We start from the raw sequence: 18737 nt of genomic DNA, 5'->3' as shown, positions 1-18737 counted from the left end.
CATCCAGCACTATTTTAGGTTGCAGAGACACAACAAAGAGCCAGACACAAGGCCTTTGCCGTTACATGAAGCTTTTATCACAATGTCTACGGCAGCTAATAAACAGATAACTAAAAGACACAGATTATAGTAAGTGTGCAAAGGAAATAAGTGTGATGGAGGTTGGGGAATATCAAGAAAGGTCTCTCTCAAGAGGAGTCTGAGCTGAGACCTGAAGATGAGGACAAGTGCAGAGCAAAGGAGCAGAAGCCCCAGCACAGAAATGAGGCTGGTGTGAGAGACGGAGCACAACCAGCACGTCTGCAGGGCAGAGAGCCAGGGCCTGGGACAGAGGAGCCCCAGCGCGGACAGTGCCAGGCCACGGCAGGCCACGGCTGGGGGCAGGTCTCCTTCTAAAGGCGAAGGGAGGCGACTGCAGGGCTTGAACAAACCAGGGGAGGGGCGTGATCTCACTCACACTAAAGGGTCACTCCGGCTGCCTTGAAAAGAACAGACCAAGAGTTGAAGCAGGAAGTTCCGTTAGAAGGTGCCCGGCTAAGCTCAGACAGAATAAAACTAAGACAGAAACAGATGAACAGGGACTAGATTTTGAAGCTAGAGCCCTATCACTTGCTGAGACAGGATGACGTGTGAGCAGGCAGTGAGAGAAAGAAAAAAAAAACCAAGAATGCCTCAAAGAGCAGGGACGCACAGAAATAAACTCAGAGCTTGCACGGCACTTGCCGATTTAGAATCCCAGGTGCTGGTGAGGAGGCACAGGGATTCTTGGCATTCAGAAAGTGGACCCGAATGAAATACAAGTTACTGCAGTGTTGGAGTCAGAACCAGCAGAACCGGGCTCAGATCTGACTCCTTTCTGGCTTTCAACCTTGGGCCAGTCACCTCTTCCCCTTTTTAAATGGAAATGCCAAGACTACCTCACTGGGTTGCTGAAACGGGTACATGTCTGGGGAAACACCTGGCACGCAGGAGGATCACTAAAACTCAACCCCAATCTAGAGAGGCAGTGGGTTATGTGCCAAAAACACAACTGCCCAGCCCGACCTACAACAACACTCATAAAACACAGCTGCTGTGACCTAAGTGTGACCTAGTTCTAAATTCAATCTCATGCTAAGAATTTTGGTCACTGTTGTTTTCCAAATCAGCAGCAGTATGATTTTTAAAAATTTATTTTTAAACCATAAATCTGTGATCACAAATGACCATATAGCTACTATTAAACTTGCTTTTGTCATACTCCGAGTCCAAAGATATCTCATTATGAAACGTGTCCACTCTCTTCTAGGAATAAATGTAGTTCAGCAGTCACTGTTAGGTTTTATTCACAAACGTTGGGTAGCGTAAAATAACGCATCCCGGGTTTTGCTACAGTTTTACTTTCTTCAGCACAGTATGCACTCCAACTGACAGATCCATAAGGGGACCCAGCTCTGGCCCAACAAGGGATGCAGCAACAGATGGCAGGAGGAAAGCAGTACGCAAGGCCAAGGGGACCCCCAAGTCAGGTCTCAAGGGAACCAGCACCACTCTAGAGGAAAATCTGAGCCCTCTGTAGACTGCCAGAGCTGTCTGTTTAACCCAGCTCCGCTTCAAGCACCATCAGATCACAGATGGTACTGAAGGTCATGAAGACCCAGTTCTGGGCTCAGCCAGGCCTGAGTTCTCACCATAGCTTCCTGCCATTCACTAGCTTGGCCCTTTTAGGCAAGTGTCTAAACCTAAGCCTCTAACCCTCAGGTTTCCCAATGTTAAAAATGGGAGTGATACCTATACCTCGTTGTTTTAATAACATGATGCATCTAAACACCATTTGGTACAGGGTCTGGCACGCAGTGTCAACTACTACTAATAAAGTGGCTCATTCACTTTCCTTTTTCTATTTGAGGTAATACATACTCAAAGAAAAGTTGGAAAATTACAAAGAAATTATAAAGAAAAATTACCCAACAACTCCTGTAACTTTTAGGATTACTAACTTCAGATTTCAAAATTCCTCAGCAAATTGTTTTTGACAGACCCAAACTGCTTCCTAAAAGGTCTACCAATGTATACTTCCATGAACCAAATATGCACCCATTTCCGGACCTTCAAAAACAACTCACCTTTATTCTGGAGGTACTTACGCTCAGAAGTACTCAAGAACAAAAAGACTCCTGACCTCAAAATGATCACTGGGACTAAAATTCTGACACTATCAACTCTCTTCTGTCCTCCTCTCTCCAAGAGGTTCCCTGGGAAAATCCTTGTCTACAAAGGCTTCCCCTGTGGCTCAGATGGTAAAGAATCCGCCCACAATGCAGGAGACCTGGGTTCGATCCCTGGGTTGGGACGATCCCCTGGAGAAGGGAAAGGCTACCCACTCCAGTATTCTGGCCTGGAGAATAGTCCATGGGGTCACAAAGAGTCGGACACGACTGAGCGACTTTCACTTCACTCACAAAGACACAGCGAGCAGCCTCTGAGCTACATAGGCTTTACCAAAAGGGCTTTGCTGCTCCTTTGCTCAAAGCAGAATCAGTCCAGTTAACCCGCAGTGATTTTAACAAACGTTTAACAAACACTTTCCAACTGCTGGTTAGATCTCCAATTAAGGAAAACAGAACGTTTGTGAGGCCTCTGCCATATTCTATAAACCCTTTTAATGTAACTTCCAAATTTTCCCCCAAAGACTCCTTTGCCATTAGGTTTTCAAGCTTTAAAGGAGCTAAACCAGCTGGAACTTCAGCACACACAAAATTAATTCATGCAAACGTTTGTGTATTCATAAATAAGCATAGGGAAGTGTACATATGTATTATGCATATGTATTATGTTAACATAAATTAAATATGGTACATGTGATTGCTGAACCACGTAAAACTCGCAATTTCCATGCAAAAGTAAAATGTTAGACCTGAAAGGAGTCTTGTAAATCATCTCTAATCCAACTCTTTTTCAGTCAGAAGAGGAAATAAGGCCAAAGAACGTAAATATCCAGCTCCCAGATCGAGATCCAGTCATCTTCTGAGCCCAGATCTGCTTCTCAAAGGGCTCTTCCCCACTGCCTTCCTACTCTACCAAGATTTGAATAAATACTTAGTGATAGAGCAAAACTCCCATGAAACCCCACTTTGCCAACACAAGACGTACCACCTTTTATCTGCATTTCACTTTAACATATATTAAGGCCTCATGGTATTATAATAACTCTGCGTGCTGATTCCATTTCTCTTTCAAAGAAGAAACTGTGGTTCGGCTCAGTTCAGTCGCTCAGTCGTGTCCGACTCTTTGAGACCCCACGCACGCCAGGCCTCCCTGTCCATCACCAATTCCCGGAGCTGTGGTTCAACACCAATTAAGTCATTCGTTCCTAGACTTTGGGGACAGCCAGGCTCTTCATTTTCCAGATGTGCCATTTGGGTCAAGACATCTGACTCTCTGTATCTCCGTTTAAAAACTACTAACACGGAATGAATGACACCTCGATTCCCAGCACTGGTGGAAGAATGACACTGAGCGTCAACCCCGCGTAACAGACCTCGCTTGGTCCTTTCGACCACACACCTCACGGGCCTCTGAAGAGAAGCTGGACTGAGGGAGAGGCCGGGCTGTACCTGGACAGCCGAGCGCGGCCCGATCACAAGCCACGCGCCGCTCGGAGCTCAAAGTCACTCGGTGAATCAAGACCCCTGAGGAGCTTTCCGTCCCTCACCGGGAAGGTCCAGGGGGCTGAGCAGTTCCCGCCGCCGCCTCTCACCCCGCAAAGCACTTTCCGCCAGCGGCGCCAAGGGCCGGGCTGACGCTACCTAGGCCGACCGGGGCCTCCTACGGAGTCTGCTTAAGGCCTGAGGCCCACGGACGTGAGACACGGGACACTATGCCTCAGTCAGGAGTCTCCACACCGCCGCCACACCGCGCCTACCCAGCCGCTCGCGCAGCGCCAAGCTCCGCCCCGGCTCTGGAGAGCTTCCGGCGTCCTCGAAGTGACGCACAGCCGCGCGAGAGAAACCCACATGCCATTGGTTGCTGTCGCCCGATGGGCGGAGCGACGCTCGATCGACCCCGAGCCGCGAGCCCTATCCGCCCGTGTCTCCGCCCCCTAGAGCCGCCATCTCCATGGTGACCGCTGCCCGGTCACCCCTTTGGCCTGACTCCCGGAGGTGCGTCATTGTCTCTGCGCCGGAAGCGGGCCTCCGTGGGCCGGAAGCGGGGTTCCGCGCCCGGTGCTCTGTGAAGGCCCCCGTGTGGGCGGGCGCCAGCCAAGTTGGCTCGGGGCCCCGGCCTGTGTCGGACGGCGAAGCTGACAGACCTGTGCCGGTTCCAGTGACGATGGCGGTATTTCACGATGAGGTGGAGATAGAGGACTTCCAATACGACGAGGACTCGGAGACCTACTTCTACCCCTGTCCGTGTGGGGATAACTTCTGCATCACCAAGGTAACGGGAGGCTCCTCGGAGCGGGCGCGCGTTCTCTCTGCCGAGTTCCTGCCGCGGAGCCGCGCGGCTCAGAGTTATCCGCTTCCTTTTTTCATCCCTTTCTGAATTCTCCCAGAGTCGGTACTTTGCGCCGTCTGTGGTTCCGGTCTTCTGTCAGGCCTGAGGAGAGCGGGGAGGGGGTGGATGGCAGCGAGTACCAGTCTTCTCGCCAACCCCCGCCGCTCAAGCTTCCCCTCCCTAGGATGCGTTTTGGAGGAAGGAGTGTGTTTTTGTCTTCCGAGGTGGGGGTGGGTTTTTAGACGACTGAACCATGACTCACCCTCCTGGGTGTTTTTTCCCCAAGTGACGCTTCCAGGGAAGAATGGGGCTGGCGTTTCTCTCGGGAGGTGCTTTTGGTCCTCACGTGCCTTGTGGGTTTGTCCAGTGGTCATTTTTGGATGTGAGAGTTGGACTGTAAAGAAAGCTGAGCGCCGAAGAATTGATGCTTTTGAACTGAGGTATTGGAGAAGACTCTTGAGAGTCCCTTGGACTGCAAGGAGATCTAACCAGTCCATCCTAAAGGAGATCAGTCCTGAATATTCATTGGAAGGACTATGAATAGTCTAATACCTTGGACTCCAATGAAACTCCAATACCTTGGCCACCTGATGTGAAGAACTGACTTCTTGGAAAAGACTCTGATGCTGGGAAAGATTGAAGGCGGGAGGAGAAGGGGACAACAGAGGATGAGATGGTTGGATGGCATCACCGACTCGATGGACATGAGTTTGAGTAAACTCCGGGAGTTGGTGATGGACAGGGAGGCCTGGTGTGCTGCGATCCATGTAGTCGCAGAGTCAAACACGACTGAACTGAACTGCCTTGTGGGGAGGCCAGCCTCCAAGGAGCTTGCCCACAGAAGTGAGAGGGTTGGGGAGGAGGAGATCACCAAGGGAAGGCTGCGCTGACCCATACGGTGTTTAATTTTATTTATAGGAAGATTTGGAGAATGGGGAAGACGTGGCAACCTGCCCTAGCTGCTCTCTCATTATAAAAGTGATTTATGACAAGGTAAGGAGTCAGGTTTTAAAACAGGGGGAGGGGGGAGAGGGTTGCAAGAACCTTGAGCAGTCTGCCTGTGATATGTAAGTGCAGGAGATTGTTTTCTAATGGTGTGTTAGGAAAATGCTATATTTTTAAAATGAATTTTAAAGAACCATTCATGCTCCTGCGGCTGCTGCTAAGTCGCTTCAGTCGTGTCCGACTCTGTGCAACCCCATAGACGGCAGCCCACCAGGCTCCCCCGTCCCTGGGATTCTCCAGGCAAGAACACTGGAGTGGGTTGCCATTTCCTTCTGCAGTGCATGAAAGTGAAAAGTGAAAGTGAAGTTGTGCTCAGTCGTGTCCGACTCTTCAGGATCCCATGGACTGTAGCCTACCAGGCTCCTCTGCCCATGGGATTTTCCAGGCAAGAGTACTGGACTGGGTTGCCATTGCCTTCTCCGAGAGCCATTCATAAGCAATTGCAAATTAAAATTTTGTATTATATTGTTACTTAAAATTTTAAAAGCTCAATTTATTAACTTTTTTTGGAGAAGGATTACTTATTTAACAGAGGAAAATGATCATAAAGATTAATTGAAAGTCTTTATTCCTCCGTTATTTAATAAGTAATTAGAATCGTTCAGAGTTCCTGGACTTACTTTGAAAGGAACAGTTTTATAGTATCTCTTACCTGACTTATATACAGAACTCTGTATTATCTTGTTTGAGCTGTGCCATAGTTGGAATTTTACAATTTTCATTTTAGTCTTTAATGTCCTGTTGTTTTCATCCAAAGATGTTGACAATAGAAAACAAATGTTATGACTGCCCCCTCAACCCCAGCTTTTGGTCAGTACTTTGAATGGAGTCTTAAGAGACTTAACATTCTGTTTTCTGAGTTTGTTGTGTTTGTTGTTGTTGTTGAGATATAATTGGCACATAACAGTGCTTAACATTCTTAAGAATAAATTCTAAAGTGGTTATAGGCAAGGTGGGAACAAGACAGACTCCTGACAGAAACAGGCTATAATTTAGACTGTACTTTAGCCGTTTACTGGTTTATTCTTGCATTTAAATGTGTTCTGAAAAAACAGAACAAGACAAGGGTGAGCAAGAGTGCTGGTATGAGGAGAGATTGCAGTCTTAAGGCAGGTGATCATGCACTGAGGCTGCTGAGTAGCATCCCTGGCCTCTACCCATTCAGTGCCAGTGGCACCCCTCAGTATGTCAACCCAAAATGTCTCTACACATTGCCAGATGTCCCCAAAGATAAAAGTAACACGTCCTTCCCACCACCCATTGAGAACCCTGTGTTAGAGCAAGAAGGCTGTTTTCAGAGGTTGAGAACATGGAGCCTCATGTTGATGGTGGACCAAAAGTTCCAAAGAGCATGGTGGAAGGGTTCCAGGTGCTGGGCAGGAGTCAGAGATTGACAGGGACAGAATAAGGCTGATCCTTAACAGGGATCAGACTATAGGAAATGAGGGGTAACCTGAGAGGCAGAGGTTTCTGGGGGTGGCTGGCATAAGCCAGGATAAATCATCAGAGGTTGAACTTCATTTACAAAGTAGCTAACTTACAGATTATCTGTGTTGGGAAACATAAAGAGCTACCCACTTTAGTTGGAACAAGTAATTTGAAGAGAACAGGTATTTGAGTGACCAAATATTGGAGAAGTAGTAGTGCAAGTAGTAATTAATACAGAACCTTAAAACATGTGTTTCGTAAATGTGATTTCTGAGAAGTGGGAGCTCTGTAGTGAAAATGGACATGTTTGTTTATAAGGTAAGCTGTGTGCATGCTAAGTCACTTTAGTCGTGTCTTCCTGTGTGACCGTATGGACTGTAGCCTACCAGTCTCCTCTGTCCATGGGATTCTCCAGGCAAGAATACTGGAGTGAATTGCCATGTCCTCCTCCAGAGGGTCTTCCAGACCCACGGATCAAATCCATGTCTCTTACCTCTCCTGCATTGGCAGCTGGGTTCTTTACCACTAGAGCCACGTAAGATAATAATATGGTGCATTAAATATGAATTTGGGTCTAAAAACTGGGCAAGATTATTCAAGATTATATTTCTGGTGCTAATTTTAACCAAGGATGAAGTCATAGAGCAAAGGAAAAACTTAACAGAGCAAGACTGACTGTGTAACAAAATGAAATCTTACTATTGATGCATCTGTGACACACTCAGTGAATAATGTAATTTCTTGTTCTGTCTTAGGATCAGTTCACGTGTGGAGAGACAGTCCCAGCCCCTTCCACCAACAAAGAACTAGTTAAATGCTGAAGAAGATTTTTAGGTTCTAAAACCTGAACTTGGGGAATGAGGCAAGCTGGAAAAGTCTAATGCGGAGTCACTGGCTTCTTTACAGGGACAGTCCTTTTGTGGTTTGCTGTTCATGAGAGTCTGGATTCTTTCCATCGGGTGCCAAGTTCATCTCCAATTGAAGAAGCAAGTCCACCACATGACATGCCTGGATTTTGTTCTCAAAACCTTGAATTGGAAGTGTTTCCATCCAAACATAAAAGAAGATAATTTCAAATCAATGCTTTTCTCCCTCAGTTTTATTTTTATATCTTTACACTATTACTTCATTATCTGACAACAGCATCATCTACCTCAAAGCAATAGGTTTCTTTAACTTAAAAAGATTTTTATTTTAATCATTTAGGAAGATTTTTTAAATCAGCCCTTTCTATGCAATTTGACGTCAGCTCTTTGCTGTTGTAAACTGAAGGAAGTCAGTTGCCTCTAGTCTGTTGGGACTGCGCCTTCTACTCCCTCACCACGCTGACCTTCGTCAGGGATCTGTGTTCTGCTAAACGTGCCACTTCATTATGCTTCATATACTGGGTCCTGGTGGTGGTGCAAAGAAAAAATATACTGAACTCACAAAGTTAGTGAGTTAAGAAGAAAAGTCAAAAAAACAAAACAGTCAAAGGATATGGACTTTCCTTATCAATATTCTGCGTTTTCCTTGAAAATCAGGACAAGATAAAAAACAGCCAAAGGAAGTGAAACTGGTAACAGAACGAGAAGAGAAAACTATGCCTACTTAGTTATTTAATTAAATGCTTGAGTGCTTTTTCGAGATCAGTGCAACTAATATTTTTGTATCTGGGCTCGTGTGTGTGTGTGTGTTTCAATAAGGCTAATGAGATTTTACTCTAGACGGTTAACGTCAAGTCTTGGTGGCTGGCGGCTGTGCTTTCAGCACTACCACCAAATCAGTTACTAGTCCTAAAAGGTAAAGCTTTGATAACAGCCCTTGTATTTACTAAGGATGAACTTGAAAATGAGACGCCTGTTCTAATTAAATATGCTCCTGAGCGCAGATATGTGCTGCGCTTATTTGCTCAGTTGTGTCTGGCTCTTTCTGACCCCATGGGCTGCAGCCTGCCAGACTCCTCTATCCATGGGGATTCTCTAGGCAAGAATACTGGAGTGGGTTACCATTCCCTTCTCCAGGGGATCTTCCCAACCTAGAGATCGAACCCAGGTCTCCCGTATTGCAGGCAGATTCTTTACTGACAGAGCCACCAGGAAAGCCCAAGGGCATATATAGTAAGCCTTTATAAGCTGTGGCCACACATACATTCACTCTTGCAGAGAATTGTTACCCTGGAGAAAAAGCAAAATACAAAGATAGGCCATTGGTCTTCCTTTGCCACAGCCATGAGAGTAGCAAGAAATAGAATCACTTGCATGGAAATTCCAAATTTCCCTTTAGGTACACACCTTTGTTGTGTGTACATAAAATTAACTGATGTCTGGTGGGTTGTTGTGGAATTGGCTCCTGCAAGTAACGAGAAAAATAGCTTGCCAGAATGTGAGCATTTTATTACTAACTGATAAGTGTTTTGTACACTCATTGGGGGTTTAAATTAAAATAGGCCAGTGGCCTTTTTTCTCCTGCCAATGGCATAGCTATATGAAGCCATTAGACTGAGAGGTAAATCACCAAAAATTGTATGCCAAAACTGCTTGGTACATTATATGGAGTGTACGGTGTGTTCTTGATGTGTTGAGAAACCACTGTCGGGGACACTGACACCCCAGAAGTCATCCACAGTTGCTTTGAAACCAGTGGTGGCTCAAGTGAACAGAGCAGGGTGTGTGCTAACTGGTGGGGGTGAAATACAAAGAGAAAAAGACTGTCCCACACTCAGATCTGATGGTTTGGTAGATACTGATAACCAATGATGAATTTCAAATAAGAACAGACATCTTTAATGTCACCTCTGCTGTGAGCCTAAGAGCAGGAAGAAAAGGTGCCCAAGTCCAAACGTCCCAGGAGACAAGCCAGTGGCACTGGTGATGAGTGATATTCAGGAATGTGATCACAGGCATGATTTCATTCCCAAAAGCAACTGAGTCACTACATCTGTTAACCACAAAGAACACATCAGGATTTAATCCTATGTTAAGCAGAAGGTAAAACCAGGGTCTTGCAGATATGACGAGGGTTCTGTGGTGTCCCTTGCTTAGCTTCACAGACGTTTCAGAGCCCCTCTGAGGACTGATTTGTAATCCAGCTCTGTGACCTGCTAGCTTTGTAATCTTTGGCAAGACTAGTGGGTTCCTCATCGGTTAAAATCAGGAGACTGAATCAGGGGATTTCTAAATTCAGTACTGTAATTTCAGGCTTTGTAGTGTGCAGGAGCTGGAATGGTAATCGAAACCTTTCTAATCTAAACACTAAGATGACTTACAGAGAAAGACACTTCATCCTTCAGTAACTCCACATCAGAGGATTCCGCAGATAATTCAGTGTACACATTCAGAAACCCTTTTCTTGGAAAGCCCCCAACATTTTTGATAGCTGTATATACTAATTTATTACCAGTTTAAACTATTAGCATGCTGAATAAAGTCAGATTATTCACATCCATTTGTTTTCATGTGATTTTTCCTCCCCTAAATACCAGCATTATGTACTTAAATATTGTAATGTGATTATATATGAGATGGAAAATCTTGAACCTGCTTTGGGACTTTGGAGGTAGGTTTCTGTTGTGGACAGTACAGTTTTTAAATTGGAAAGAAATTGCCACTGTTACTACAGGTTGGCCACATGGGTATTGGTTCTGGATTTTTAATAGTTATTTGGGAAAAAATAAGCTTTGGATTAAGTGGCAGTAAGGCAGATATAGTTGACATTCTTAGGTGAGTGATTCAGTTTCTTGCTGGGAAGGAAGGTTGCTGCTTAAGACATGGTAATTCTTATAGTGGTTTAAGAGCCCAGCTCTGGTCAGGACACGGGTTGAATCTCAGTTTCTCCACTGTGATCTTGGACAGGTTTCTTAGTCTTTGTGTATCTCTATGCCCTGGTCTGTGAAATACAGGCCATAATGGTGCCTTTTCCCCAGGGTTGCTCTGTGGGGGCAACAGACCCACATTCAGCAGGGGTCTGTGGAATGCTTGCCACTATGAAGAAGGCAGGTAGGTTTCTGTCATCATGGAGCTTACCTGCAACAAGAGGAAATAAGAGAACAGGCTGTGTTTAGGGCCCAGGTGATGGGATACAACTGCCTTTCTCAAGGGCAGACTGAAGGCATCTCAGTCTGGTACCTTTTCTGAGACCTGAAGGATGAGAATGAAACAGTCTCGTAAAAATGACTACATTAGCTAATGACGACAACATTCAGTACTCCCTGTTGTATATGCAAAAACAAAAAGCTTACCTATTCTGATGCAAAAGGAATTCATTGTTTTGAGCACTGACAACATTATATGAAACATGCAAAATATTGAACACCCTCCACATTTACTGATCTCTGGCGTGGGTTTTGACAAGCCCTCACTGCGGTTCTGATGCAGCTGAAGCTTGAGAACCACTGGTTGAGCACTGGTGTTCAAACCCAGCAGCTCACTGGAATCCCCTGAGGAGCTTTTGAAACTGCTGCCCCATTGGTCTATGCTTCTGTTGCTGTGCCAGTACCACACTGTTTTGATGACCGTCGCTTTGTGGTATAGTCTGAAGTCAGGGAGGTTGATTCTTCCAGCTCCATTTTTCTTTCTCAAGATTGCTCTGGCTATTCGGGGTCTTTAGTGTTTCCCTGAGAAATCTGTATGCAGGTCAAGAAGCAACAGAACTGGACATAGAACAACAGACTGATTCTAAATTGGGAAAGGAGTACCTCAAGTATATTGTCACCCTACTTATTTAACTTATATGCAGAGTATATCATGTGAAATGCTGGGCTGGAAGAAGCACAAGCTGAAATCAAGATTGCCAGGAGAAATATCAATAACCTCAGATATGCAGGTAACACCACCCTTATGGCAGAAAGCAAAGAGGACCTAAAGAGGCTCTTGATGAAAATAAGAGGAGAGTGAAAAAGTTGGCTTAAAACTCAACATTCAAAAAACTTAAGATCATAGCATCCAGTCCCATCACTTCACAGCAAATAGATGGGGAAACAATGGAAACAGTGACAGGTTTTATTTTGGGGGGGGGCTCCAAAATCACTGCAGATGGTGACTGCAGCCATGAAATTACAAGACACTTGCTCCTTGGAAGAAAAACTATGACAAACCTAGACAGCATATTAAAAAGCAGAGACATTACTTTACCGACAAAGGTGCATCTAGTCAAGGCTATGGTTTTTCCAGTAGTCCTGTATGGATGTGAGAGTTGAAGGCTGAGCACCAAAGAATGATGCTTTTGAACTATGGTGTTGGAGAAGACTTGAGAGTCCCTTGGACTGCAAGGAGATCCATCCAGTCAATCCTAAAGGAAATCAACCTTGAGCATTCATTGGAAGGACTGATGCTGAAGCTGAAGCTCAAATACTTGGGCCACCTGATGTGAAGAACTGACACATTGGAAAAGACCCTGATGCTGGGAAAGATTGAAGGCAGGAGGAGAAGGAGACAGCAGAGGATGAGATGGTTGGATAGCATCGCCAACTCGATGCACATAAGTTTGAGCAAGCTCCAGAAGTTGGTGATGGACAGAGAAGCCTGGCGTGCTGCAGTCCATGGGGTGACAAAGAATTGGAGATGACAGAGCAACTGAACTGAACTGTTTCCATACATTTTGTGAATTTTTTTTGTTTTAGTTCTGTGAAAAATGCCATTGGTAATTTGATAGGAATTGCTTTCAATCTGTAGATTGCTTTGGGTAGTATAGTCATTTAGACAATTTGAGTCTTTGAAGACAGCCTCTTCAATAAGTGCTGCTGGGAAGACTGGACAGCTATGTGTCAAAGAATGAAATTAGAACACTTCCTAACACCATATGCTATGCTAAGTCACTTCAGTCGTGTCCGACTCTGTGCGACCCCAGAGACGGCAGCCCACCAGGCTCCTCCGTCCCTGGGATTCTCCAGGCAAGAACACTGGAGTGGGTTGCCATTTCCTTCTCCAGTGCGTGAAAGTGAAAAGTAAAAGTGAAGTCACTCAGTCATATCCGACTCTTAGCGACCCATGGACTGCAGCCTACCAGGCTCCTCTGTCCATGGGATTTTCCAGGCAAGAGTACTGGAGTGGGGTGCCATTGCCTTCTCCGTCCTAACACCATACATAGAAGTAAATTCAAAGTGGATTAAAGGCTTAAATTTAAGGCCAGAAACTATAAAGTTCTTAGAGAAAAACATAGGCAGTATACTCTGACATAAATCACAGCAAGATTCTGACCCACCTCCTAGATTAATGGGAATAAAAACAATAAATGGGACCTAATAAAACACTTTTGCACAGAAAACTATAAACAAGATGAAAAGACGCAAATGAAACAACTGACAAGGGGTTAATCTTCAAAATATATAAGCAGCTCATACAGCTCAATATCAGAAAAACAACCCAATCAAAAAATGGGCAGAAGACTTAAACAGACATTTCTCCAAAGAAGACATACAGATGGCTAATAAACACACGAAACGATGCTCAACATCTCTAATTATTCAGCTCAGTTCAGTCGCTCAGTCGTATCCGACTCTTTGCGACCCCGTGAATCGCAGCATGCCAGGCCTCCCTGTCCATCACCAACTCCCGGAGTTCACTCAGACTCACGTCCATCGAGTCAGTGATATCATCCAGCCATCTCATCCTCTGTCGTCCCCTTCTCCTCCTGCCCCCAATCCCTCCCAGCATCAGAGTCTTTTCCAATGAGTCAACTCTTTGCATGAGGTGGCCAAAGTATTGGAGTTTCAGCTTTGGCATCAGTCCTTCCAATGAACACCCAGGACTGATCTCCTTTAGAATGGACTGGTTGGATCTCCTTGCAGTCTAAGGGACTCTCATTATTAGAGAAATGCAAATCAGAACTACAATAAGGCCTCTCTTCACACCATTTAGAATGGCCATCATCAAAAAAATCTATAAACAATAAATGCTGGAGAGGATGTGGGGAAAAGAGAACCCTCTTGCTTTGTTGGTAGGAATGTAAACAGATGGAGCCATTATGGAGAACAGTGTGCAGATTCCTTTAAAAACTAGGAATAAATATACCACATGACCCCGCAATCCCACTACTAGGCATATATCTGGAGAAAACCACAATTCTAAAAGACACATTCACCCCAGTGTTCATTGCAACACTATTTACAATAGCCAGGACATGGAAGCAACTAGATGTCCATCAGCAGATGGATGGATAAAGAAGATGTGGTACATATTTACAAAGAAGTATTACTCGGCCCTGCTGTGGACAAGTTGGGGTGGGGAGGAGAGGGTAGGATGAACTGAGAAAGCAGTGTTGACATATATCCACTATCGTGTGTAAAATAGATGGTGTTGACTTAAAAAGGAGTTACAACCCAGAAGTTGAGAGTTATGTTTTATTTGGTGGTCATTCTTAGGACTTCAAGCCTGGGAGACAGCATCGCAAGTTACACTGAGAGAACTGAGGAGGCAGGCGGAGGAGGCAGTTTATATCTAGGTTTGGCAGCAAAGGGGGCAGGTATTCTGGACATTAGAGATTACTGTTAATTAAGGAAAACCAGATCCCTGAAATAAGGAATTTAGCGCTCGTCTAGGTATGGGAAGATGCAAGCAGTGATCTCAGTGATTCAGTGATCTCACTGATGTCACTCCTTTCATACGCGTCTCAGCTGTCTAGGGCCAGCATCCTGTGTTTTTATTTTTCCCATCCTAGGTAGGTCCTCACTTACCGCAGGGAGTGGCGGCAGCTGACAGCTGCTGGATCGCAGGCATTGTTCTCCCTTTTGGGTGCCCCTTGGACTCAGAAATTTATGTTTGGAGGCCTGAAATCACAATGATGTGACATCCTTGTTTACTTATACGGCAGGAAATATTCCATTTCACAGTAGCTGTTGAAAGTTGGTATATAACACAGGGAGCCCAGCATGTGATGACCCAGAGGGGTGGGATGTGGGGAGGGGATATGAATATATATAATTATGACTGATTCTCTTTGGTGTACAAGAGAAACCAACATAACATTATAAAGCAATTTTCCTCCAATTAAAAAAGAAGATAAAACTGTGGCTCAAGAGAGGCTGATTTACTTGGTCTAGGTACAATTATCAGGGTTTGTAGAGTCTCCCTGGTGATTCTAACGTGCCACCACTCTGTGAACCACCAGACTCAGCTGGAAAAGAGAATTCACAATCACAAAGTAAGAAGGATTCTGTTTTTTTCAATGGTCACAACTTGTTTGCATGTGGAACAGGCATGTAGGCTCGCTCGGCCACCTGCTTTTATGTCCAGGCATGCAATACGCCTTAACAAATGCCTGCAGGGCCCACGCTGGGCTAATGACCCCGGTAGGAGAGCCTCAGTCTGGGCGGGCTCTGAGCTGTGCCCCAGGCTTAAACAATCACGTTTTCCCAGCACACACTTGGGCAGCTGATTGCACACCCTACAGAAGTGCAGCTTCTGCAGGTGTAAGTAATTAGGAGTCGTTGAATCCATCTGAGGGTGCCTGCCATTCCCTTCTTTCTACAGAGCAAATTGTTCATGATTATATATTTGACTGGGAAACAATTTTTCAAATTATTCCTCTTTAAGGGTATAAAACAAAGGACACATGAAAAAGAAATCACAGTTAAAAATACTGTCCCCTAGCTCACAACATGCTTAAAATGCAGGAGGGAGACGTCCAAGGAAGGCAGCCACCTTGGTCTGGCAAATGAAGGGTATTTGATGGGGAAGGGGTTCCAGACAAAGCGACTCCCAAATGGAGTGAATGTCTAGTAGGGGTGGGGTATCCTATTTAGCGGCCCTGAGCCCAGACACCGCTTCAGGGGGGTCAACACTTGGGACTGCGACAGGCAAGCAGGACCCAGTCCCCAGGCAGAGATTTGAGGCCAGACTTCACTCTTTGTTCTTGGATAGGGCCGAAGTTAGTCCGTTTGGGTAGTGATTAAAACCAAGACTGAGGGTGTGGAAGAGGGGAAACACACTCTTATTGGGCACTTCCTGTGTTCCAGGCTGTGTCCATGAAAGTGGGACAGGGCACCCAGGGTCACCCCAGAAAGCAGTGGGTCCCAGTCTACAGTCCCAAATGCCAAAGCCTGGGCTATTACTGGACGCAGCAAGACTCTCTGAACCACCAAACGGTGATGATGAGTCAACCAGCGTGGAAGGGGGCTGTGAACCGTGTAATGAGATTAAGTGAGCTGATACTCATAAAGCAGGGAGCGCAGTGTTTGCACAAAGTAAGGGCTCAGTAAACAGTAGTTTAATTGTACGTATTTCTTGCCGCATCAGAAATGACCCAGGACTACGGTTTGAGAAACTTGCCTGAATTCCAAGGTTAAGACCACAAGGAACCCAGCCATGACGTGTCAGGGTTCGATCCGGAGAAGCGGGAGAGCCATGAGTGGTAGAGAATGAGGGGTTTGTTAGAGGATCAGGCAGGCTTCACGTGACTGCAGGAGTGAGAAGGAGGCATCAAGCCTGTCATCTTGCGCCTGGTGTTGAGACGAAAGCCACGTACAGGTCAGCCCAACACGTGGGTGAGGAGAAAAAAGCTTGGTGTGAAGGAGAGAAAATACAAACCGGAGGTGTAACTGTCTCCCCTCCGCCAACCTGGACACCGTGGGTGATTTTCGAGGGAGACAGGCGCCATTCCCCGGGGAGCTGTGTAGTTAGCCCAGAACAAGGCAGGCTGGTAGACGGGCGACAGTGTGTGTGGGCACTCACTGTTGCAGGGGCCCTGCTCCAAACTTCCGAGCATAAAAATACGTCTGCCGTTTTCCTTCTTGCTACCTTTTCTTGGCCATGTGACTGGTGGAAACTTAGTTCCCCAGCCAGGGATTGAACCCAGGTCCCAGCCATAAGAGAGGTCAGTCCTAACCACTGGACTGCCAGGAGGTCAATGTTCACCCAGGACCATACAGAGAAGGGAGTTCTGGGAAATGTAGTCCCAGAGTCCCATGGCAGGGGTGGGACACTTAATTTGTTGTTAAACAGGTAAACTGATCCTAACATGATGTCATTTAGATTACACTGTGATGTTGATTTCATCATCCCCGTATTAACTGAAATACTAGGTCGTCAGCCTCTTTTGCTGGCCAGACATCAGTCTGGCCCATATCAAGTTCCATAGAATTAATTTTTGCTACACTTGTGTTGTGAGATGAGCAAGGCTTTGGCTGTGATTTCTGCATTCAAATTTAAATCAACTTCACCCTAGTATTAAATAATCAGTTCAGTCACTCAGTTGTGTCTGACTCTTTGCGACCCCATGGACTGCAGCATGCCAGGCCTCCCTGTCCATCACCAACTCCCAGTTTACTCAAACTCATGTCCATTGAGTCAGTGATGCCATCCAACCATCTCATCCTCTGTCGTCCCCTTCTCCTCCTGCCCTCAATCATTCCCAGCATCAGGATCTTTTCAAATGAGTCAGCTCTTCGAGTCAGGTGGCTAAAGTATTGGAGTTTCAGCTTCAGCATCAGTCCTTCCAATGAATGTTCAGGACTGATTTCCTTTAGGATGGACTGGTTGGATCTCCTTGCTGTCCAAGGGACTCTCAAGAGTCTTCTCCAGCACCACAGTTCAAAAGCATCAATCTAGGTTAATATTTTCAAAGTCTGCTCTATATAGTCACATGAAGGTAGGTATACATGAGCCCTAATTATAGAGAGAAATGGGATATATGGTCACATAATGTCATTAAAAGTGAAATGTAATACCCCTGGGAATCTTACTGATGTGTCGTTTCCTGGTTGCTGGAATTTGGGATGACCCATTTTGAGTGTTTTTATTGCAATGGATTCCCTGATACATTTCAGTGGCGCCCAATAGTTTCTTATGCAGGCTGTTTAAAATCGGGTGAGAAGCTCACATGTCAAGTCTGATATGGTCTGAAACCTTGAACTTGGACCTTGAACAGAACCTGCCAGATATTATTTATATATTCCTGGCAAAATACGGCCTACTTATGACTTGTCCATCTGGCTTGGCAAAGCACTCGTCATACCATGCTGAGGTCTAGAGAAAAAAATCTGTAAAGTTAGACACGAAAAAGGACTTTCTGCTTGTAAAATGTTAAGGTTATTAGTAGTTACTCAGCCACCAAATTGGATAAGCAATGTCACTCAATCAATAAAGATGCTGTAAGCACTTTTGTTTATGAGTTGGGCCAAATCTTTGTGCCAAGGGGGGATTTAAAAAAAATAATTATATTACAGAGAAAGTTTAAGAACAGAATGGAAATGCTTTTCACCAATGTGACAAATATGTGTTGGCAGTTACTATAAATGATTGGAAGCTTTGTTCTCTTTGCTGAACACACCCCTTCCTCCTCAGAAATGCTGAGGAATTAAGCACCGTATGGACATAATGAGGCAGAAGGGCCCTGATCTCAGCCAGATGGCTTCTGTTCTTCCAGCTCGCACACGTGTTCTTCCCCGTCTGTGGGCTCCCGGGGACAGGGCCCTGGGCAAAGCATCCAAGGACGGTGTTGGTCACCTGTCCTGGCCTCAGTCTCTCTGCTGTAACGCGGGAGGGGGGTTGAAAGATTTCTGAGATCCGTCAGCTCTGTTCTGCTGTGACTTTGATGAGGTGACTATTTTCAGACTCCGATGAAGTTGTCCTGGCAGCCTGAAGGGGCCATCTGGAGGTGACTGCCGTGCCCTGGGCTGGGAGGGGGCACACACAGAGAGCAGGGGAGGGGACAGCCTGTCAAGAGTGACCCTGAGTGACAGTCATCAGGGCCTGTGGGAGAAGCCAAAGCCCCACAGGATATGGGTGTGGGCAGCCCAGGCCCCACCCGCTGGCGAAGGACTGCTGCTGCTGCTGCTAAGTCGCTCCAGTCATGTCCGACTCTGTGCGACCCCATAGACGGCAGCCCACCAGGCTCCCCTGTCCCTAGGATTC

The 18737-nt window shown here is 45.8% G+C and overlaps 2 protein-coding genes across 18 annotated transcripts in view; one reads left to right on the top strand and one right to left on the bottom strand.

Annotated features, from left to right (window-relative positions):
• Positions 1–4431, bottom strand: part of OXNAD1 (oxidoreductase NAD binding domain containing 1) — a 51002-nt gene extending 46571 nt beyond the window's left edge. For 2 of the 14 annotated variants that reach the window (XM_044948685.1, XM_044948691.1), the window contains exon 1: positions 4292–4430. The gene's annotated coding sequence lies outside the window, so the exon portion shown is untranslated. Of the gene's footprint in view, positions 1–3520; positions 3956–4291 lie in introns of those variants that run through there. The other 12 variants (XM_006048737.3, XM_006048739.3, XM_006048738.3 and 9 more) reach the window with 10 other exon arrangements.
• DPH3 (diphthamide biosynthesis 3) lies at positions 4287–8535 on the top strand. Of its 4 annotated transcripts, none has more exons than XM_006048751.3 (3): positions 4287–4419; positions 5395–5469; positions 7816–8535. In XM_006048751.3, the coding sequence occupies exons 1-3, from the start codon at positions 4312–4314 to the stop codon at positions 8044–8046; spliced, it is 414 nt and encodes a 137-aa protein (XP_006048813.3). In that variant the 5' UTR covers positions 4287–4311; the 3' UTR covers positions 8047–8535. The 4 variants fall into 4 exon arrangements, with proteins under 4 accessions (XP_006048813.3, XP_006048814.1, XP_044804639.1 ...); XM_006048752.3 differs by having other exon boundaries at positions 7665–8535; XM_044948704.1 differs by lacking the exon at positions 5395–5469.
• Positions 8536–18737: the final 10202 nt, after the last annotated feature.

The sequence above is a fragment of the Bubalus bubalis genome, chromosome 1 (genome assembly GCF_019923935.1).
Source record: "Bubalus bubalis isolate 160015118507 breed Murrah chromosome 1, NDDB_SH_1, whole genome shotgun sequence".
Classification (NCBI taxonomy): Eukaryota; Metazoa; Chordata; class Mammalia; order Artiodactyla; family Bovidae; genus Bubalus; species Bubalus bubalis.
Note: the sequence above shows the minus strand (reverse complement) of the source record. Positions and strands in the feature narration are given on the sequence as shown.